At 41.3% G+C, this 24,580-nt stretch overlaps 1 protein-coding gene and 1 long non-coding RNA gene across 2 annotated transcripts in view; one reads left to right on the top strand and one right to left on the bottom strand.

Annotated features, from left to right (window-relative positions):
* The first annotated feature begins 2,770 nt into the window (after nt 1–2,770).
* LOC120999911 lies at nt 2,771–5,709 on the top strand. The gene is made up of 2 exons (XR_005778680.1): nt 2,771–2,820; nt 5,499–5,709. It is a non-coding gene; the product is annotated as an uncharacterized LOC120999911 (long non-coding RNA).
* A 1,738-nt stretch (nt 5,710–7,447) lies between these two features.
* The window catches only part of LOC120999912 (cytochrome P450 2K4-like), a 35,529-nt gene continuing 18,396 nt past the window's right edge, over nt 7,448–24,580 (bottom strand). The window contains exons 6-10 of the mRNA XM_040430960.1: nt 22,767–22,943; nt 16,961–17,102; nt 14,944–15,128; nt 13,934–14,075; nt 7,448–7,750 (exon numbers count right to left, since the gene is read on the bottom strand). Coding sequence (XP_040286894.1) covers nt 7,572–7,750; nt 13,934–14,075; nt 14,944–15,128; nt 16,961–17,102; nt 22,767–22,943 — 825 coding nt within the window. The 3' untranslated portion in view covers nt 7,448–7,571. The remainder of the gene's footprint in view (nt 7,751–13,933; nt 14,076–14,943; nt 15,129–16,960; nt 17,103–22,766; nt 22,944–24,580) is intronic.

Raw genomic sequence — 24,580 nt, forward strand, 5'->3', positions numbered from 1 at the left:
CTGTGAAATGTGCATTTGCAGGCCTCCTAGGGGTGTCATTCCAGCTCTAGAGGGAGCTAGTTTATATAAGGCCCAGTCAGGGAGAGGAATAGCAGAGAGATTTTTAGACTGTGTAGGAGTTCAGACTATGTCTGAGTTAAGTCCAGGCCATGAGCCTGTGAAAGCAGAGCAGGCCTGGAGCTTGCAGACTAGGAGAGGGTATTGCAGTCCCTGTAACCGGGTTCCAGATCCAAGGAGAAGGTTCCCCTCCTGAGTCCATATTTGCAGAAGCAGGAACACCACGGTTAACCAGCCTGAGGAAACTGAGAGAGGCAGAGGCAAGTCTGGGAAAGCAAGAGGTACTAAAGACAGCAGAGGAGGTACTTGATAATTACAGACCCAAGGATATACGCCAGAGCTAGGGCATCGGGCCTTGGAGAATAGTTTCCATGTTCCAGGATCAGTCAGGAATAGAGTGCAAGCCGCCTGTACTGCAAGTCCTGTATTTAACCCTCTGAGATCACCTTGCTATATATTGCCTGCGTTAAATGTACCGAAATCAACTGTCTTCAAAGGAACTGCGCTTCCATCTATGTCCCTGTATGATGACTACAAAAAAGGTCCAGTAAAGCTCAAGTTCTGTTTTACCATTGCGTGGTTCCTCAGTTATTCCTGCTATCAGCAAACGGTGTGCCACCGTTACTTGGCACTGGCGTCACGAACATTACCTTTCACTACCTGCCCTTGCAGAGAGTCAGCTGTCTCAGGTTAGTGGTCACAATTGCACTACAACACCCAGGAACACTATTAACCCTAACTTGAGTACGCTGCATTTATACGGCTGTGACATCACAGGGCTGGCTGGCTGCTGATTTCTCCATGTCCTCACACGTGCAGCGGCCATTTTAGGAAAAGCGCAAATTTTTCCTGAAATTCTGATCAAATTCCACTGCGTCAGCTTTGATTCGCTCATCTCTAACCAGAAGCATTGTCTGCTTAGGATATGTAAAAACAAGGTAATATGAATTAATTAAGCTCTATTGCAAACTTGCTTCATTTAGAATTTAGAGACACTGAGATAATGAAAAAAAAATAATAGGGCTGAGAAAGACCTCTTGGAAGTTTGAGTAAATAATAAAGGTATGTAACTATCTTATCTCTAAAGAGATATTTGCATACCCTTTCCCAGGGAGCATTGCTTGAAAGAGTCCCTACAATAGTTGGTGTCTACACCATGAGAAGCAGCACCCCTATGTATAAAGGATTATTTTTTTTTGCAGTATAGTTCTACTTGTTTTTCTTAGAAGGATGCTTTACATCCTTTAAAGTGTGAAGATGGAGTCTTTGATCATTTGGACTCCATTGGGTCTGCTAAAAGTATCCTGACATATGTATAAATTAAAGACTTGTCTGACATGCTTGTGCGAGACTTTGTCCATTTTTGCCTGGTGGAATGAATAAAGAAACTTGTCTTGAATGTTTGCGGAAGACTTTGTCCACGTTATCTGCACATAGAAGACATGTCTGAAATATCTGTAGAAGGTATTTTCTCACTTATTTGATAGAAACCTGAAAATGAACAAAGAGACTTGTTTGACACGTTTGGGCAACATCGTTAACTATTGTCTGTCAAGGATATCTTGGGATTCAGGTTTATCGTGGATCTGGGAAGTGAATGCTCCAAGGTCCGAAATAATAACAGATAAACAAGACATACACAATGACCCTTATAGTTTGCCTAAGCTGGCTACATTCCAGGGGGTGAAGCTCTTTGGTTAAATCTGGAACTTTTCAGCTAAGCAGTTGAAGTTCTTTTTCGGAAGGATGAAAATGTTTTCCAGTTGAGACTAACTGCTTCTTTGTATATACTTAACTTGCCAAAAGAAGGACATCATATCTCAATATCTATATACTTACTATTATATTTAAAGAGGACCTTTTACCTGGAAAAACATTGTGAACTAAGTATGCTGACATGGAGAGCGTGGCCCGGGGATCTCACTGCACTTACTATTATCCCTGGGCGCCGCTCCGTTCTCCCGTTATGCCCTCCGGTATCTTCGCTCTGTAATTTATAGTAGGCGGAGTCTGCCCTTGTCCTGTGGGCGTCTCCTTCTCCTAGGCTGCAGCGCTGGCCAATCGCAGCGCACAGCTCACAGCCTGGGAGTGTAGTGGTGTAGTTGTCACCTTCATTTGAAGTTACGGTTCAGAGTCTCTCTTTAAAGAGTATCCGAACCTGAAGTCTTGCTTTTACCGTATTTGCAAAACATCCTTCTATCTACAAGTGGAAGGACAGTATCAGACTGCAAGCCATTTACAAATTTCCATTAGCTAGTCTGTGTCATGTCAATGTGAACTGACATCAGATTGCTTCTCCCATAGACTCTAATGTATTAGCATTGGTGTCTATGAGAATTTCACTGTGTTCCTATAGTATCCTGCCACTGGCAGGCTCTCCATAGAAACTTATGTGCGGCAGCCTCGGATCATTTGGGAGGACAAAGGCTGCCTCACACACCATATGGCTCCCCCGATCCTCGCTAGGGGAAACTGATGCATGACCAGGAGCACATAATCTTGTTTTTTTGACCTCTCAGATGCCAATCACATTTGACCACGGTATCTGAGGGGTTAAATGTGTGTGATCAACTTTATCATCGATCGCATACATTAGCCCTGGGCACCATTTTTAAATACCCAACCGTATATATACAGTTTATTAGGCGGTCAGGAACGGGTTAAAAATTTCATTTTTACAAAGAACAAACAATTTATCGCTCAAGTGAATGTGTTACAAAAAACTTTTATTTTTTCACATTAAAAGCAAAACCATTTGACATAGTTAAGAGATAAATGGGATAGACGCCTCTACTATTCAAACAAATGGTAGAGGTGCAGAGACTGCTAAGCCTGACTCACCCAGTCAGAAGAGTAACATTTAGAAATGGAAGGATAAGCAGGCACACTCCTATTTGGGTTAATATGTTTTGATTTATTTATAATATTAATAGGAAATTATATATTAAAATATTAAAATATAAGATGAGTGCTAGTAGTAAAAGTCATAGGATGAATGGTTCAAGGTTATGAGTCTAAGAAAAAATTTCCTTTTTAATGAATGATAAAAATGTAGAAAAAATGTAAAAATGTAAAACAATAGTAATAAATGGGCGATCGCCACTGGATAGAGGATAATTAATCGCCACTGGATAGAGGATACCGTAAATGATGCGCCTTTTATAGTGATGCCTCTGTTTGTGGAGTAGTCTTTCATAAATCAATAGCCACTGGATAGAGGATAAATGATGCGCCTTCTATAGTGGTGCCTCTATTTATGGAATAGTCTTTCATAAGTCAATAGCAATATACAGGGAGTGCAGAATTATTAGGCAAGTTGTATTTTTGAGGATTAATTTTATTATTGAACAACAACCATGTTCTCAATGAACCCAAAAAACTCATTAATATCAAAGCTGAATATTTTTGGAAGTAGTTTTTAGTTTGTTTTTAGTTTTAGCTATTTTAGGGGGATATCTGTGTGTGCAGGTGACTATTACTGTGCATAATTATTAGGCAACTTAACAAAAAACAAATATATACCCATTTCAATTATTTATTTTTACCAGTGAAACCAATATAACATCTCAACATTCACAAATATACATTTCTGACATTCAAAAACAAAACAAAAACAAATCAGTGACCAATATAGCCACCTTTCTTTGCAAGGACACTCAAAAGCCTGCCATCCATGGATTCTGTCAGTGTACACTTTGTTCACCATCAACATTGCGTGCAGCAGCAACCACAGCCTCCCATACACTGTTCAGAGAGGTGTACTGTTTTCCCTCCTTGTAAATCTCACATTTGATGATGGACCACAGGTTCTCAATGGGGTTCAGATCAGGTGAACAAGGAGGCCATGTCATTAGATTTTCTTCTTTTATACCCTTTCTTGCCAGCCACGCTGTGGAGTACTTGGACGCGTGTGATGGAGCATTGTCCTGCATGAAAATCATGTTTTTCTTGAAGGATGCAGACTTCTTCCTGTACCACTGCTTGAAGAAGGTGTCTTCCAGAAACTGGCAGTAGGACTGGGAGTTGAGCTTGACTCCATCCTCAACCCGAAAAGGCCCCACAAGCTCATCTTTGATGATACCAGCCCAAACCAGTACTCCACCTCCACCTTCCTGGCGTCTGAGTCGGACTGGAGCTCTCTGCCCTTTACCAATCCAGCCACGGGCCCATCCATCTGGCCCATCAAGACTCACTCTCATTTCATCAGTCCATAAAACCTTAGAAAAATCAGTCTTGAGATATTTCTTGGCCCAGTCATGACGTTTCAGCTTGTGTGTCTTGTTCAGTGGTGGTCGTCTTTCAGCCTTTCTTACCCTGGCCATGTCTCTGAGTATTGCACACCTTGTGCTTTTGGGCACTCCAGTGATGTTGCAGCTCTGAAATATGGCCAAACTGGTGGCAAGTGGCATCTTGGCAGCTGCACGCTTGACTTTTCTCAGTTCATGGGCAGTTATTTTGCGCCTTGGTTTTTCCACATGCTTCTTGCGACCCTGTTGACTATTTTGAATGAAACGCTTGATTGTTCGATGATCACGCTTCAGAAGCTTTGCAATTTTAAGAGTGCTGCATCCCTCTGCAAGATGTCTCACTATTTTTGACTTTTCTGAGCCTGTCAAGTCCTTCTTTTGACCCATTTTGCCATAGGAAAGGAAGTTGCCTAATAATTATGCACACCTAATATAGGGTGTTGATGTCATTAGACCACACCCCTTCTCATTACAGAGATGCACATCACCTAATATGCTTAATTGGTAGTAGGCTTTCGAGCCTATACAGCTTGGAGTAAGACAACATGCATAAAGAGGATGATGTGGTCAAAATACTCATTTGCCTAATAATTCTGCACGCAGTGTACATTGGAAATCTTCAAGGTATGTGACAATAGATATGTGGTACAAATCGCTGTATTCTTTGTACAATGCTGTGGGAAGAAGGGATGCTCTGCGCCTGAGTGCGGCGTCTCGCACTGTCTCTGGTTACAGAAGTCACTTACCCTTCACCCGGCGCTGGTGTATCAGGTCCTCCAATGACGGTCGGCTGTTCCTGGGAGAGTATCTGGAGTCCAGCGCAGTTTGGAGAAGTCGTTAGCGTGCCTCGTGTTGCCTGGGACGCCGGGGGGCTCATCATTTATCCTCTATCCAGTGGCGATTAATTATCCTCTATCCAGTGGCGATCACCCATTTATTACTATTGTTTTACATTTTTACATTTTTATCATCCATTAAAAAGGAAATTTTTATCATAGACTCATAACCTTGAACGATTGATCCTATGACTTTTACTACTAGCACTCATCTTATATTTTAATATTTATATATATAATTTCCTATTAAAAAAGACTCTACAACTACAAAAATTTTTTAATAATATAAATAAATCAAAACAGATTAACCCAAATAAGAGTGTGCCTGCTTATCCTTCCATTTCTACATTTGACATAGTTTTGGAATTAATCATAGTATAAAAATGAAGTGCCTGTCTGTCTATGCCTGCAGCTGAGTAGTAAGGAAGCCAAGGGCTGCAGAATTTCAAGCAAGAGGATTAAGGTACCAAACATCACAGAACACTTTAATTCACACTTTGAGGTACTGTAGGTTTAGACATCACAATATATTATTCAAAATTAGTGTTAAGTGAATCTAAGTTAACAAAGAGAATTCTATGAGAATTTCAGGAAAAATGTGATTCGTCACAAAGCTGAATTTCCGTGTGCTTTGTGGTAGCAAATACATTTTTCCTGAAATGGTGAGAAAAAAAACCTTCATCCATTTGATCACAGAGAGTTCGTCGAGACCATCTTGATTGAAGAAAAAGCTCTAAATCTTGCGCACGAGAGATAATTTGCGTGTTTTTTCTTCAGTGAAGATGGCTGCAACGGCCTCTCCACAATCAAATGGATTAGGTGAGTATATACTTTTTTTTTGACCACTGATTAACCCTTGAAAGGCCCTCAATGTGAACGTGGCATCTGAGGGGTTTTATGACAGGGATGGCGCAGTTGCTGTCCCCCGTCATTGCACCCGCTACATACAATGGAATGTGATTCGTGACACAGTAGTTTCTAGTTGAAGTTCGGTGAAGCAGCCGATTAAAATTTTTGAAAACTATGCTTACCATTATCAACAATGCATAAAATAATGTCAAAATATATATGAAAACAGCAATTATAATTTCTTGGTAAAGAGTATCCCGACCATAAACATATATCGTGTTTCAGTAGGATATGTCATAAATGTCTACTAGGTAGAAGTCCCACCCATGGGTCCAATACCATACCTATTGGGAGTACTGTAAGTGGGTCTTGTGAAATCCATCATTTCAATCAAAGGGACAGAGAATGGGAGAAGAAGAAAGCAGCAGGCCAAGCATGCACTTTCTCTATTGCAGTCTATATGAGTGTTATAATCATTTAAATTTTTTTACTTGACACAGTGAAAATAAACAGCATTTTCCATGAAAGAACTGTATATCAGTAGTAATAATTCAATAAGTGAGAGCAACTGGACAGCAAAAATAACAGAAGTGCCGTTCTGTATACTGTTTTCTACCAGACAAAAAAGTCCTGCATTCAGGAATTTTTGTATGGTCTTTGTGCCCAGAACGGAGCTTCCTGTGCAGATGTGAACAAGCCCTCATTTGTTTATCATAATCAATGCAAGTTCAAGGACCTCATGGTGGTATGATGTTGATTGCATTGTCATGCCTGAAGCTATTAGGTGTCATTAAACTTCCTAGGCAGAGGTGTTGAACATAATTGTAAGTGGCCAAAAATTGATGTTGCACCTGCGGTCCAAGCTTGGAGATGCCTTGCACAAGTTATTATGATAAAAAAAAAGCCAGATGGGTAACTGAAAAAAAAAAAAAAAGAAGTCCACTTGTTCTGACTTATTTCCACTGATATTCCATGACATGGATAAATGAGAACCTTCACAACTAGGGATGAGCAAATCAAAGTGCACGGAGTCAACTTTGATCCGAATTTCCAGATGTTTGGTCCGCCGCAAAGCCAAATTTCCTTGTGCTTCGCAGTAACAAATCGATTTAACCTGAAATAGTGTAAAAAAACCCGTACCTGCTCCATTTGATCCCGACAGGCCGCCTGCCGCCATCTTGCTGTAAGATCTCAGCCAATATCCAGTGCACGGTGACGTATGACATGCAAGATTTCGCACCAGACCTTCAAGCATAATGACGGCGGTAAACCTGTCGCGAGTAAAAGAAGCATGTAAGTATTATTATTATTATTTTTTTTTTTACACTCTTATTTATATCAGATGCCACGATCATGTATGATGGCGGCATCTGAGGGGTACAATGTTGGGGGGGTCGTAGGGGGAATGCAATCACCGTTCCCTGTCATTGCACCCACTAATTACAAAGAAATGCGCTTTGTGACAAAGTAATTCATCACAAAGCAGATTTTTTTTGTAAAATTCAGCAAAGCAGCCAATTAAAATTTTTTAATACTTCGGTCATCTCTATGCACAACCATAAACAAAATTAATTTCCACATCCTAGTTGCGAGGTAGGACACAAATTTCAAAAGGTTTAGGGGAATTTGTAGACCCCAATGCAGGTGTAAGGTCTAGTTTAGCTCCCGGGGGGGCCTTGAATGTGAGATGCTGCAAAAGTGATGTAATAAACAGGAATATCTCCATTTTAGCTAAGTTCTCGCCAGTACAACTTCTTCTACCTAAAAATAAAAAATATACACAATAAAAATCCATAATAATAATAAGAACATAAAATGCTATTCAGTAAAACATTTTAATACATTTCAGAAACGTTTGGGTATATATGATGTGTAAATTAACACTTTCCATCGTTTGGATCTTCATTTATACTGTACTTAACATCCCATAGAAGTACAGCACTTCTCTGCACCAGTTGCAGTAAAGATAGTTGTTACTTAAAAGTTTTTTTCAATGTTGACAATTACTGCTTATCTACATGATTGGAGATAAATTTCTCACCGCTGTTTTTGATTTCCATTGTTTGCAATTAGAAAGATTTGTACAAGGAGTCTTGGGGTCCCAACCTTTCAAATCCGCACCAATCATTAGGAAGTCATCAATTCCGCTTACTGTATGACCACAGCCACCATAAGTTGGAATGGAGCATTAGTTTTGTGCGAACATGAGTGCTCCCACTCTATGCGATGTTTATGAAGCTGATGGAGATAGGTGTGCAAAGTATTTGGTAAAAGTGGCCTATTGTACATGTTGGCCTTGGTCACAGAAGAAGCTCTGGCCAAGGCATCTAAATTTTTGGTAGCTAAATGGCCCAATGATGTTTTCTCTGACCTTGACATGGGGACATTTCCAAGGGTCTTTAAAGGGGTTCTCCTGGAAGGATAAGAATTAAAATACTGAAAAAACATTATTATAAATAAACTCCTGAATGCCATTAATTATTTATAATGGCTCATTTTTGTCTAGGGGAAAATCAGTGAAGGAGTTAAAATGGGCTCTCAGATTCTTGGACATGGAATCCGTCCTCCTAATGACACTGCAGGACGCCTGTGTGAGAAAACAGAGCAAAGATTAGAAGCCAGGGCCGTCTTTGCCGCAGGGCAAAAGGGGCAGCTGCCCCGGGCCCAGTTGCTCCTGGGGGCCCAAGGGAGCTCCATTTCCCGACTCCCATTCACTAGTCACTAGGTTAAAACATTCGGGGCCTGCTAGATACAACTGTATTGCCGTACACAGAACGGCAATACAATTGAATCTAATATACACTGTCTGGGAAGAGGTGAAGGACCTGTGGTGACATCACAGGTCATGTGATCAGCAAAACAGGCTGTGATAGGATGACCTGGATGATGTCACCATCATGTGACCAGTGCAGGATTGGACCAGAGTGAAAAGGAGAAGGAGCTGATGTCTGTACATGAGGAGAGGTAAGTTAAGAGCAATGCTGGGAGTTGTAGTTATTTAACTAGGATGTATGTTAGGGCTGAAGGGAGGGATGTTATTGACATGGAACTGTGTGCTTGAGGTGGCTGGGGGAGGGAGTGATGTTATTTACATGGGACTTAATGTTTAGGCTACGTTCACACTTGCGTTTGGGGATCCGCTTGTGAGATCCGTTTCAAGGCTCTCACAAGCAGCCCCAAATGCATCAGTTTAACCCCAATGCATTCTGAATGGATGCGGATCCATTCAGAATGCATTCGTTCGGCTCCGTACGGCCCCCCGTTCCGTTTTGGAGGCGGACCCCAAAATGCTGCAAGCAGCGTTTTTGTGTCCGCATGGCCTTGCGCAGCCAAACGGATCCGTCCTGACTTACAATGTAAGTCAATGGGAACGGATCCCTTTGCATTGACACAAAATGGTGCAATTGTAAACGGGTCCGTCCCCCATTGACTTTCAATGTAAGTCAGGACGGATCCGTATTGGGACTTAGAAATTCAAATCTAATACAAACGAATCGGTCCTGAACGGATGCATTCCTTTGTATTATCGGTGCGGATCCGTCCTGTACAAGTACAGGACAGATCCGCATGAACGCAAGTGTGAAAGAAGCCTTAGGGGGTGATGTTTACATGGGACTGTGCGTTGGAGGCGGCTAGGGAGGAAGTGATGTTATTTACATGGGACTGTATGGTGGAGGGAGGATTATAACTGCAGGGGGCACTGCAGATCCAGGGGACATTATAGGCGGTCTTATTACTACTGGGGGCTCTATAGGAGGGTCTTATAGATCTGCCTTTTTTCTACTAAGCGCACTATGGGGGCCTTATTACTACTGAGGGGTCTGTAGGGAGCTTTATTACCACTGGGGGAACAATAGGGGGCCTTATTTCTACTGGGGGGCTCTGTGAGGGTATTATTAATATGGGAGGGCTCTTCTAATAATGGGGGCATTGTTGAGGAGCATTATCACAGAGCATTATCAGGAGCATTATCACTAATGAGGGCATTCTAGAAGGGAATTACTATTGGTGGGACTATGAGGAGCACTATTACTATGGGGGGGCAGTCATGTTTCTTCAGGATAGTATTTGGGGGTATTCCCTCAGTGCTTTGTTTGTCTTCTTATGCGGCACAAGTGTCTTTGGGCCCCTTCAGGCTCCTGGGCCCGGTAGCGACTGCTACCTCTGCACCCCCTATAGCTACACCCCGGGGGGGGGGGGGGGGGGGTACAGCAAGCAGCAGGATAACACTGTGGGGACTCCAGTTGGGGGATAATGATAGAATGTGAGGAAGCTAAGATGTCTGTGTGTCACACTCTGCAGAGACGAGGCGGCTGAAAGAAGTTGTCCAGACCGAGTGGAGAAGATGATGAGAGAGAAGATCTACAGAGAGGATGATGACAGAGAGGAGACGTCACCTGGAGGCCCTGGACGTGACAGGTAAGTGCTGCTGTATAGCAAGTACAACAAAGTGCGGGGGGGAGGCGGGATCCAGGGGGCCCAAGTAAATTCTTGCCCAGGGTCCAATCAATATTAAAGACGGCCCTGTTAGAAGCCCTATGTAAACTCCAGTCTCTTCGTGCATCAGCACTCTGAAGCACAATATTATGTGCAGATGACAGCTGATACAAGTGCTCAACTGTCTCTGAGCTTCAGAACGCTCACCTCAACTCATACTCACAATCTGAAGTTTAAGAATGAGGACCAGGCGCATGCTGATGTTGTGGAGGAGTGTCATTAGAAAACTCTTCCACTTGCGTGTTCAAGGTGAGGTGACTTCAGCTCCCTTCTGATGCAGACAGAAAGATAAGCACTTATCTCAGCTGTGATCTGCTTCACAGTGCTCATACAGGCAGAGAACTGAGCCTGCAAAGAGATTCTGCTTTGTGCTCTGCATTCTCTCACAGTTTGTCCTGCAGTGTCATTAGGAGGACGGATTCCTTGCCCATAAATCTGACAGTGGCCATTTTAACTCCTTCACTGATTGTCCCCTAGACAAAATGAGCCATTATAAATATTTGAAGGTATTTAAGAGTTTGTAATAACATGTTTTTCAGTATTTTCATTTATTTTCCCTTTCCTGGAGAACCCCTTTTAAGGAACCTGACCATACCTCAACTACAGCTTCTGCCTGAAGCAGAGTTCTTTACAGTTGATCAGTATGAAACAAAATTTTGCACCCAGCATCAGAAATGGCTTGGACCAAGAGGATTTGGTGGCAGACTTGTATAGATGATTGTCAGATCATGCAATTGTGTTGAACAGCCCTGTCACAGAAGACAGAACTCTGCAGTTTAATTAAGGACCATTGGGGTCATTTTTCACATTGGTGTAAAGTAGAACTGGCTTAATTGCCCATAGCAACCATTCAGATTCCACCTATCATTTTTGACAGCTCCTTTGGAAAATGAAAGGTGAACCAATGGGCAACCAATCTAGTTCTACTTTACACCAGTTTTATAAATGACCCCATATGTCTCTTCTGTGAGCAAACAGGTCATCTGCATGCTATCCAGTTTGCCCTGTGAAATCAAGAAACTTCAAGATTTTATGTGAGAGTGGTAAGATCATCTTAGGTCTGGCACATCCTTTCCTTGATGAAAAATTGTTGGTTTCAAGTCACTCCTCAAATCCTGCCCTGCTTTTGTGAACTTAGAAGCTTTGGATAACTTCACAGAGCACTCCTTAGTGAGAAGTCCCTGTGTTACACACCAGGAATCCCTATGCCTCACCTGTGCCAATGGATCACCCTTCCCACATGCTCATTTCAGTCACTGTATGGTTCCAGTTTCGGAAAAGATTGTTCAGCACCGTGGTTTGCACGTGGTGCGTGCGTCCAGGGAAGAATCCCACTAGTATATAGCGGAGAAAGAACGGCACTCACTTTCTTGATGATATCTGTGAGTCACTGATGATGTGATTATGCTTTGAATAAAAGTTTCTTCATATCATTAAGAAAGTGAGTGCTGGTCCTTCTTTGCTATTTACTGTATGGTTTCAGTCTGTTTTCAAGTGCAAGTTTTTCAAATTGAGGTTGTTTTCTTTCTGATCCTCTATCATACCAAAAGTCTGGTGCTTTTGGAGCTTAGGCAACCTTCTTCATCTTTAGACTGGACCTCCAGTATGGGTCTCCTCTGCCTCCAGCACTGCTTTCAAGATGTACTTCTATTTTAAAAAAATGTTTTCAACTTTTTTGCCACTGTGTACAAAGACCAGTAAAATTTTTATTTTTCTGTCAATGGTGCTGTATAGTATCCTGTTTTTGGGGGACAACTTCTAGTTTTCATGAGAGCCATTTTGGGGTACATTTTTTGGTCATCATGACTTTTTGGTCACTTGTCATGAGGTTTTTTTTGGTTTTTTTTGGAGGGGGTAGACAGGTGAAATGAGGTGAAATGGGAGGTGAAATTATTTAGTATTTTTTATTTTTTTTTCCCATACAGCAAATGCCCCATCCAGGTCTTTTGTGCCATCTGATTAACTTCATGAGGATCCAGCACATATCAATGACATCAATGACGCAAAATGTACTAGCTGGTACTGACATCTCTCCTCAAGTTTCACTTAGAGAATGTTCTTACACCTACTACTCTCCACCAAAAGCTGTTGTATTTGGTGTTTCCTTGTTATTATCAGGACACCCTGTCATCAAAAATACAAGTTAACTTTCAATGATACTATTGGTAGTGTGAGGCAGTGACAGGCCTCATATATGAAGGACAGTATGTATCTCCGAGAATGGTGCAAGAAACCTATTAAGGAGATACATATTGTGGTTTGCTGTGGTGCACCTGAGACATGCCACCAAGGTACCTGGCCTTGGTGGAGTGGAAGCCAGAAGCTAGAGTGTCCACTAAGATAGATAGTAGACACTGCTGTTACCTAGTATAGCTGGTAACAGCTAATCTGGGCATGGCTTTTACTGGGAGTAAGCAAAGAGCTGGGTGGGTGCTTACTCCCCACGCTCCTGATCCACTCCGGGGTTTATACGTGGATCATGTCCACGATTGTGTTTTAAAAGTGAGCAGCAGGAAGCAGGGTGTGTCTGTTGAGTGAGAGGCTGCAGATCAATACTGGCCTGCGGACTGATTACCTGACCCGGCTGCAATTCAACTGTAGCTTAACTGTAAGTTGGCTGGAACAAGCAATAAACCATGTTGAAGAGACCTTGTTGTGTCCTTGCCTTTCTTCAAAACTGGTCAAAGGAGCCGACGGCATTACAGTAGACTAAGTGTAGAAAAGAAGCTAAAGAGTTTGTTGCCTCTACTACCTGTGTCCAACACAAACCACCCAGACCAGAACCAGTACCTGTGTCCAACCTTTGCCTATTCCAACCAAACCTATCAAGATCTTTATGCACTTCATCAGCAATCTTCCTCCTATTCAGAGACTCACTACTGTTTTGGTGGTGGCAGACTGTTTTTATAAAATGGCCCATTTTGTACAGTTGTTGGTGTTAACCCCAGCTCCTTAGTTGTCTGATACCTTCTTCAAGTCCTTGAGAGCAATATCTCCAAACTATGTGAATGTCCATCAGTATAATTGGTCCAAGATTTTACCTTAGACAGAATGCTCTGGAGAGTGAAGCCTGGGAATCCAACCAGAAAAACTGATACTTTCTTGTATTAGGCTTAAAGATAAGATTCCTCAGACTCTGTACCATAGCCAGCTCTAAGCGGATTCTGTCTTACAGAATTCAGATATCCAGTCAGATGTTAAATCAAGCTACAAATATATTTACAGAATAACAATAATGATTGTAGACCATTTTTTTTTTTGTATTGCCTTTATGCCACCTACTTAACCGCTAGGTTACAAATGGAAGGTCCATGGACATATTACATTTTCCAGCGTCTGAGCCCACTTAGTGGTCCTGTATGAAGGACTCTTCTGCTTAAGTTTAGAAATGTGTTGACCATTGATAGTTATATCCCTCCTACAATAGTTATTTAGTATAAATCTTACCTATTGAAAATGGTATGAAGACCTCACTCTTTTTGAAATTTCCTTCTGAATCAAGAAAGTGCTCTGGATAAAACTCATGTGGTTTCTCAAAATATTCTTTGTCTTTGTGTATAGAATGCAGTACTGGGAGGACAATAGTTCCCTGGGGGTGGGAGAAAGTGCACATAACACATTATTAAAATGAGTAGTAGTTGATATCCAATTTTTTTCTTTAGTTGCAAAAACAAGATGTCTGAAAAGCAATCTGTGTTACCAGAAATATTCTGAGGACAACACATGTCCATATGCACTATTACAGCAATTGGACATCATAGAGAATGTATTCCACTCGAACACCCTCCTTTGAGCTAGAGCTGTGTAACATCAGTCCCCAGAATGTTGGCCTTTGAACCATCGGCACATTTCATGGACTTCCATTGATTTGATGTATAACTAAAAATTCCCAGCAGTGGTCACTGTAGGAAATGCCTGTATGGCCATGACCTTGGTGATAAAGTCAGCTGGTCACCTCAACAATTCCAACTGAACGGGGCAGTCAGAAGTCAGAACGCAAGCTGACACTAATAGTGTTCTGCCGGTGCACTAATTATCATCATGTTTTTTCTGACGAACGTATTAAGTCCAATTATGGCAACGTTATATGAGTCTAAAGGTCTAGCAGAGTAAAGTTTATCACTGCAATAAGAAGAGTTTATGTTGTTCAGTCTGCTGTGATGTTAAAGTGTGCTATATAAATGGTTTTTTTTGTGTGTTTTTATTTCTGAAAATCCTCTTAACCTACTAAAAAAGTTATAAGATGTTGGAATAAAAGTTTTGTTTTTTTCCAGAAACACTTGAAACACTTACTGTACCAATTATGTCCATAGGCTGTGTCTGAGGTCTGGATCCTTGGTCCATGCATTTGGTTTCTTGACATGTTAAAGACTGAATTGCAGTACCAGGTGCAGCCACAAAAATAAGGAGCATGGTGCAGTGCCTATGTAAACAACTTAAGGAAATGTTGTGCTTACCTTTGGAATCAAATAGCCCATGAATGTAACATCTTGAGAAGCTGCATGAGGTACAGTAGTTGGTGCAATATCTCCAAATCGTTGAATTTCATGAATGACGGCATCTGTATACGGCATTTGTTTCCTATGCTCCATTTGAGGTTGTGCTGATCCAATCACTTTATTAATTTCATCTTGCACTTTTTCTGACAGGGCAGAGATAATGATTACAAATTAATAAGCCAAAATTTATAGCAAAAATCGAAACCTTAGGGGCTGTTTGAGAGTAGAAAGAAATGTCTGCCTTTTCGCTCAAAAATAGTGCCATTCTTATCCTTAGGCCATGTCTGCAGTTCAGCTACTTTTAATTGAAAAGTGATGCTATTTCTGGTGGAAAAACAGACGTATGAGACAGAAGTTTGGAGCAGAGGCTGCTTTTACAGTTGGGTAGTGAAGACAGGCAAGTTTTTCTGAAGAGGGCAGCTTGAATTTGGGAGCGAGTATAAGTAGACTCCCAAAGTAGTGGAAAAGCTGAGTCTGCCAATCAGGGGCGTTGCTAGGGTCTTAAAAGATCCGGGGCCCAAGTCCCAATGAATATGGCCCAATTCTCTAAGTCGACCCTCCCCCAGAGCTCCCCAGAGCCCCCAGTAGAAATAAGGCCCCCTATCGCCCCCCCCCAGTGGTAATAAAGCTCTCTACAGACCCCTCCGTAGTAATAAGGCCCCCCATAAGTGGATATATCAGTCACTCCTATACAGCCCCCAGTAGTAATGTCCCCTGGATTTAAAATGCCCCTACAGTGCTCCCAGTATTTATATTGCTCCCTAATGTTATAATTCTCGCCCTGAAGTGCCCCCAGTATTTGTAATGCCCCCCTGCAGTTATATTCCTCCCTCCACCATACAGTCCCATGTAAATAACATTACAGCCCTTCTTTCAGCCCCTCCAATCTACAGTCCCATGTAAATGACACTATTTCCCTCCACCGTAAAGTCCCATGTAAATAACATCCCTCTCTATCTACAGCCCCCTCCAAAATACAGTCCCATTTAAATAACATCACTTCCCTCCCTTCAGCCCCTCCAATATACAGTCCCATGTAAATAAAATCACCCTCTCCCCAGCCGCCTTCAACATACAGTCCCATATAAATAATATCACCCCTCCCCAGCCGCCTCCAAAATGTAATCCCATGTGAACAACATCACCCCCTCCCTCAGCCATGTTCAACATGGAGTCCCATGTAAATAACATCACACCATCTCTCCCGCCCCCTCCAATATACAGTCCCATGTAACTTACATCCCTCTCTATTTACAGCCCTCTCCAAAATACAGTCCCATGTAAACAACATCACTTCCCTCCCTTCAGCCCCTCCAATATACAGTGCCATGTAAATAACATCGCCCCCTCCCCAGTCGCCTCCAACACTCAGTCACATATAAATAACATCACTCCTGCATCCTCATGTAAATAACATCATCCCCTCAACATTCAGTCCCATGTAAATAACATCCCTCCCTTGAGCCCTAACATACAGTTCCAGTTAAATACCCACAACTCCCAGCATTGCTCTGCCTCTCCCTTCATTTACCTCTCCTCATGTAGCAGACCTCACCACAGCTTCTTCTCCTCTTTACTGGTCACATGATGGTGACACCATGGCAGGTCCTTCTTAACCACTGCCTGTTTTACTGGTCACATGACCTGTGATGTCACTACAGGTCCTTCAGCTCTTCCACTGCATTAGATGCAGTTGTATCTAGCTGGCAGGCAGGGCTTTCGGGGCCTGGGACAAAACATCAGAGGCCCAGGCCCCAAATGTTTTAACCTAGCAATGCCCCTGCTGCCTATACATTTTCACTGCAGCAGTCTAAATGTAGCCAACATGCTGATCAAATGAATGACCAACCATATAATAGATGCATGGGGAAGGTCCACCACAGTCAAGGCTGTAGCCCCCTACTACAGGGCATACGGTAAGTGTTGTCACCCTGGGACACCCTTTTAAGTGATTGTATTTTTAATTATATCTCACTTTGAATGTCTGGGTATTTTATCATTAACAGAAGACTCCATCTCAATGTGGTTGAAGTGGTCTCCATTCCAGCACCAAACAGGTCTCCCACGAGTACAGTCAGGTTCTCATCATGGTAATATTGAGCGGATTCTTGCTTTCCCTGAACAAATAAGTTACAGTATATATCAATACATAAAAATATGTCCAAAATATATGTCATCATTATAAAGATAATGCCAACATGAAAATGGTCCCTTATGTTGATTGCTCGAAACAGGTAAGCTATTTTCATACTGGCTGCTTATTTTCAATGTGAAATAATAAAGTACAGACGATTTTAGTCTGGAGTTCTGGACTTTTGCCTCTATGCATTTTGGATCTGTTCCCTGGTCACTAGTTCATGAGCGTAGGAGTACCCTCACCATATACCTGAATGTTTACACTGCCAAAAAAAATTCTATTTTCAGGTCAGCTGTGCCTTCTTGTTAAGTTTCTATGATGACCCATCTTTCATTCACACCCTGGAGGTTAATTCAGTCACAGTAATCCAACTCTCAAGGTTACCTAAATCTTATTTGGAAGTTGTTGTTAGGTTGTGATGTTTTATTAAAGTATAACCTCCTTAACTTTCTTAGGAAAATAATTTTTATAAAAAACTGTATTTAACTCCTTGAGGACCAGGCGATTTTTTGCAAATCTGACTAGTGTCACTTTAAGTGGTGATAACTTTAAAATGCTTTGACTTATCCTGGCCATTCTGAGATAGTTTTTTCGTCACATATTGTACTTCATGACACTGGTAAAATGAAGTTAAAAAAAATTCATTTTTATTTATAAAAAATACAAAATTTACCAAAAATTTGTAAAAAATTGCAAATTTCCAAGTTTCAATTTCTCTACTTCTATAATACATAATAATACCTACAAAAATAGTTATTACTTTACATTCCTCATATGTCTACTTCATATTTGGATCAATTTGGAAATGATATTTTATTTTGGGGGGATTTTACAAGGCTTAGAAGTTTAGAAGAAAATGACCCCATTCTAGAAACTACACCCCTCAAGATATTCAAAACTGATTTTACAAATGTCGTTAACCCTTTAGGTGTTCCACAAGAGTTATTGGCAAATGGTGATAAAATTTCCGAATTTAGATTTTTGGGCAAATTTTCTATTTTAATCAATTTTTTCCAGTAACAAAGCAAGGGTTAACAGCCAAATAAAATCCTATATTTATTGCCCCGATTCTGTAGTTTGCAGAAACACCCCATATATGGCCGTAAACTACTGTACAGGCACACAGTAGGGCGTAGAGGGAAAGGTGTGCCGTATGGTTTTTGGAAGGCAGATTTTGCTGGACTGGTTTATTTACACCATGTCCCATTTGAAGCCCCCCTGATGCACCCCTAGAGTAGAAACTCCATAAAAGTGACCCCATCTAAGAAACTACATTCCTCAAGGTATTCAAAACAGATTTTACAAACTTTGTTAACCCTTTAGGTGTTGCACAAGAGTTATTGGCAAATGGAGATGAAATTTGAGAATTTCGATTTTTTGGCAAATTTTCCATTTTAATCCATTTTTTACAGTAACAAAGCAAGGGCTAACAGCTAAACAAAATGCTATATTTATTTCTCCGATTCTGTAGTTTGCAGAAACACCCCATATGTGGCCGTAAACTACTGTACGGGCACACAGTGGGGCGTAGAGGGAAAGGTGCGCCGTCTGGTTTTTGGAAGGCAGATTTTGCTGGACTGGTTTATTTACACCATGTCCCATTTGAAGCCCCCCTGATGCACCCCTAGAGTAGAAAATCCATAAAAGTGACCCCATCTAAGAAACTACACCCCTCCAGGTATTCAAAACTGATTTTACAAACTTTGTTAACCCTTTAGGTGTTGCACAAGAGTTATTGGCAAATGGAGATGAAATTTGAGAATTTCAATTTTTGGGAAAAATTTCCATTTAATCAATTTTTTCCAGTAAGAAATCAAGGGTTAACAGCCAAATAAAATGCTATATTTATTGCACCGATTCTGTAGTTTGCAGAAACACCCCATATGTGGCTGTAAATTACTGTACAGGCACACGGTAGGGCGTAGAGGGAAAGGTGCGCCGTATGGTTTTTGGAAGGCAGATTTTGCTGGACTGGTTTATTTACACCATGTCCCATTTGAAGCCCCCCTGATGCACCCTTAGAGTAGAAACTCCATAAAAGGGACCCCATCTAAGAAACTACACCCCTCAAGGTATTTTACAAACTTTGTTAACTCTTTAGGTGTTCCACAAGAATTAATGGAAAATAGAGATACAATTTCAAAATTTCACTTTTTTGGCAGATTTTCTATTTTAATATTTTTTTTCCAGTTACAAAGCAAGGGTTAACAGCCAAACAAAACTCAATATTTATGGCTCTGATTCTGTAGTTTACAGAAACACCCCATATGTGGCCGTAAACTGCTGTACGGGCACACGGCAGGGCGCAGAAGGAAAGGAATGCCATACGTTTTTTGGAAGGCAGATTTTGCTGGACAGGTTTTTTGACACCATGTCCCATTTGAAGCCCTCCTGATGCACCCCTAGAGTAGAAACTCCAAAAAAGTGACCCCATTTTAGAAACTATGGGATAGGGTGGCAGTATTATTGGTACTAGTTTAGGGTACATATGATTTTTTGTTGCTCTATATTACACTTTTTTTGAGGCAAGGTAACAAGAAATAGCTGTTTTGGCACCGTTTATATTTTTTGTTATTTACAACATTCATCTGACAGGTTAGATCATGTGGTACTTTAATAGAGCAGGTTGTCACGGACGCGGCGATACCTAATATGTATACTATTTTTTTATTTATGTAAGTTTTATACAATGATTTCATTTTTGAAACAAAAAAAATCATGTTTTAGTGTCTCCATAGTCTGAGAACCATAGTTTTTTTATTTTTATTTTTTTTACGGTATTCACCTGAGGGGTTAATTCATGTGATATTTTTATAGAGCAGGTTATTACGAACGCGGCGATACCTAATATGTATACTTTTTTTATTTATGTAAGTTTTACACAATTATTTCATTTTTGAAACAAAAAAAAAATAATGTTTTAGTGTCTATATATTCTAAGAGTCATAGTTTTTTTTCAGTTTTTGGGCGATTATCTTAGCTAGGGTCTCATTTTCTGCAAGATGGGGTTACGGTTTGATTGGTACTATTTTGGCATACATACGATCACATTTATTACCTTTTTTGGGAAGTAAGGTGGGCAAAATGTAAATTTCATCATAGTTTTTTTTTTTTTTTTATGGCGTTCACCGTGCGGGTAAAGTAACATGACCGTTTTATAGATCAGGTCATTACGGATGCGGTGATATCAAACATGTGTAGGGAATTTTATTTTTTTCATTTTTAATCAGTGCTAATTGTGATTTTCACATTTTTTTATATTTTTTTTACCAAGACCCACTTGGTTCTTGAAGATCCAGTGGGTCTGATGTCTGTATAATACAGTACAGTACACTATATAGTGTACTGTACTGTATTTTCACTTTACAAAGTCTGATTAGATTTCTGCCTTTAGCAGAAGTCTAATCAGCACCATGGACAGCCTCTGATCAGTACCATGGACAGCCGGACGCCTGTGAAGGCGTCCGGTTGCCATGTTCACCATCACTCGCTGCCACAGCAGAGCAGTGGGTGATGGGGAGGAAGGGGGGCCCCCTCCCTCTCCCATCGGGGGCTGAAAAGGCACAGCAGCCCCCGATTGGAGAGGGAGGGAGCTCCCTCCCTCTTAACCTCTTCCATACAGCGGTCCCTACGGACCGCGGCATGGAAGGGGTTAAACGTCTGACATCTGTGCCAGCACAGATGTCAGGCGTTTCAAGCAGAGTGTCAGCAATGTGCTGACACTCTGCAAACCGCTCGGCTATCCTGAGAGAGGAGGCGGGCGGATGATCGCATGCCTGCCCGCCCCCCCAAGCACCGCCTGCCCTGCCGCACTCCTCGCACCCCCCCTCTGCGCCCGCCGGCAGATAACAAAGAGGGCAGCAGGGGGGGTTAAACATTAAAATAAAGGTTATTTGAAGTCACAGACCGCGGGTTTTAGAAACTTCCGAAACCGCTGCAAACCGCAGGTCTTAATTGACCTGCGGTTTGCTGTGATCGCCTACACATGGGGGGTCACAGGACCCCCCCTCGCATTTAGCCAAGGTGCCTGCTCAATGATTTGAGTAGGCACCGGGTTCTGATCACCGCCCGCCGAGCGGCTGTGATCGGAAATACATACGACGTACCGGTACGCCCTGTGTCCTTAACGATCGGGAAATCAGGGCGTACCAGTACGCGCTATGTCTGGAACAGGTTTAAGTCCCCACTCTCTAACTGAGAGCTGATAAGGAGAATCAATTTTCACAGTTCAGTAGAATGCTGAATAACTGGCCAACCTGCATTGCATTTGAGATACTGCACTAAGGCTGAGTTCACACGAGCGTGTCCGGAAAAGGTCCGGATGCGTTGCGGGGAAAGCCGCGCGAGTAGGTACGCAATTGCAGTCAGTTTTGACTGCGATTGCTTTCCGTTGTTCAGTTTTTATCTTTTTATCTTTAATACAGAATGCTTAGTAGGTGGTCAATTGAGGGTTAAAAAATAAAAAATCATTAACTCACCTTCTCCTCTTGATCGCATAGCTGCCGGTCTCTTCTAACTTCTTTAATCATGAGCTGCCGGCTCGCATAAGTGATGCGATAAAATCACAGCTCATGTGCACAGCCCCATAGAAATGAATGGGTCCAGATTCAGTGCGGGTGCAATGCGTTCACCTCCCGCATTGCACCCGCGCGGAAATCTCGCCCGTGTGAACTCAGCCTAAAACTGCCGTACACCTGCCACTGCAGCAGAATGTTGGTGGTACTTTACATGGCACCATTAATAATATCCTTATCCTAAAAGTGGCAAAATATATAAGACAGCTGCTGGCCAACTGAGCATTTGGCCAACAGATAGAGCTTTCAACTCTAACGCAAGAATCTACAAATGTATACATCTTAACCTTGGCTCGACTATGGTTAAGGACTCTAATATTTCATGACAGAAATTCAATACATTATCGGGACGTGCTAGCAAAATGTGACTGCACATAGAGAAATCTCATGACAGAATATGGAAATCTATGTTTAGTTAACAAGCTGGTCATCTCACACCACACAGCTCAGGATGTGTTGATCCAAGAACAAAGGTAAGGAATGACACATTTGTATGTTAAGCTGCTTCATAAAAGGACTAGGGAAACTTGAAAATCAGGGGTGAGACCTATTACAGGTCAGACAATAAGCCAAATCCACCAAAATGGGATGGTTCAGCTGTCATTTACCTAATGTGCATGGCCACCTTTCGCAGCAGATGCTTCTGGCAGCAGCTTACCTCCCATGGGTGGAGAGATCCTTCTTTCTCCTGACACATGCAACATACACCATGCACATTAGATAACTGTCCACACCGAATCATTTATCTAATGTGTATGGATGGGCACTGTTAGTACAGATATATATGATTATACTTTATATATTGTATATAGTTCCTGTATTATTGGACATAATATGGTAGCACATGTTGCCACAGCTTTGGTCCTTTTAAATGGGATTCGTGTGTAAGAGCAGAGACTAATTACTTTTTTCACGTTTCTTCCAAATCATACTCAGCTGTGTCCAGTATGTATTTCCTTCTATGAATCTAAATGCATTATTTTTCTGTTGTATCATGGTTATTGGGTACATTGAAAATACTCATATTTTAGATACCTAAGTCATAATGAGTGGTGAAATCTTAATCATACCTCTTGCTGCTTTGCTAAGAAGGCATCAATGAGGTTCCTCTGGTCATTCACGTCTAGTTCCTTCTTATATTTTGTAAATGTCGCTCTTATAAAGCTGTGAAACTCTCTAAGGTTTTTAAAAATAGTTTTGTGAGCTCCTGGCAGCCAGTTCATGAGCGTGGGAAAACTGTTGTACAGCTGAAAACAAAAATAAAAAATTGAAAGCATTGAACCCGCGGAACATAAAATACAGCTCGCAGAACTTACTGTACAGGACAATTTATCTAATCATTTTTTAAAACTTCAAAAACTGGACAAAATTAATAAAATTAAGTAAAAAAAACTCCTCCTGAAATAGAAAAACAATTTTGCATACCTTTTTCCAGGAACCAATGCCCTACCAACCAAAATTCAAAAATTGAATTCAATAATTCGGATTTCTAATAATACCAATGAATTTTAAAACTGGAAACCAGTAGTTTAGTATGGGAAATCCATGGGAGTCTCTCAAACTTTAACATTTATAAATGTAGAATTTTGGTTTTGGATATTTTGGGATATTGCAATTTTTGTATTAAACCTAATAATTTTGAATAATTAGTTAAATAATTAATTTGAATTCATGACCAATTTTGTTAACTTTATACAATTGATATTAAAAATGAAAAGGTTGATTGAGCACCGCTAATGGAGAAATAAGGAGTTTTTTTTTTTGAGGAACAGTTGCAACACATTTCAATCTGGGCATCACATCTTCATCACATCTTCAGGCCTTTCACCTAATTGTCTGACAGAAATGTAATGTCCACATCGAAAGATGTCATCATTGTTCCTCAAATAAACTCCTTATTTCTCCATGAGCGCTTCATTTTTATTGTCATACTCCAGTGGTGATCCTCTAGACTGCCTAGCTTGTTTGATTGACTCTACTATATGCCCAAACCAGGCTTTTCACAACATACAGTACCTGTGTATGCCTATGTACTGTATGCTCAATGAGTCAAGGTAAGCACCTCTACTGGGTCTACACTGCATGCAGAATTATTAGGCAAATGAGTATTTTGACCACATCATCCTCTTTATGCATGTTGTCTTACTCCAAGCTGTATAGGCTCGAAAGCCTACTACCAATTAAGCATATTAGGTGATGTGCATCTCTGTAATGAGAAGGGGTGTGGTCTAATGACATCAACACCCTATATTAGGTGTGCATAATTATTAGGCAACTTCCTTTCCTTTGGCAAAATGGGTCAAAAGAAGGACTTGACAGGCTCAGAAAAGTCAAAAATAGTGAGATATCTTGCAGAGGGATGCAGCACTCTTAAAATTGCAAAGCTTCTGAAGCGTGATCATCGAACAATCAAGCGTTTCATTCAAAATAGTCAACAGGGTCGCAAGAAGCGTGTGGAAAAACCAAGGCGCAAAATAACTGCCCATGAACTGAGAAAAGTCAAGCGTGCAGCTGCCAAGATGCCACTTGCCACCAGTTTGGCCATATTTCAGAGCTGCAACATCACTGGAGTGCCCAAAAGCACAAGGTGTGCAATACTCAGAGACATGGCCAACTGGTATCATGGAGTACTGGTTTGGGCTGGTATCATCAAAGATGAGCTTGTGGGGCCTTTTCGGGTTGAGGATGGAGTCAAGATCAACTCCCAGTCCTACTGCCAGTTTCTGGAAGACACCTTCTTCAAGCAGTGGTACAGGAAGAAGTCTGCATCCTTCAAGAAAAACATGATTTTCATGCAGGACAATGCTCCATCACACGCGTCCAAGTACTCCACAGCGTGGCTGGCAAGAAAGGGTATAAAAGAAGAAAATCTAATGACATGGCC

This window comes from Bufo bufo, chromosome 4, assembly GCF_905171765.1.
Source record: "Bufo bufo chromosome 4, aBufBuf1.1, whole genome shotgun sequence".
Taxonomy (NCBI): domain Eukaryota; kingdom Metazoa; phylum Chordata; class Amphibia; order Anura; family Bufonidae; genus Bufo; species Bufo bufo.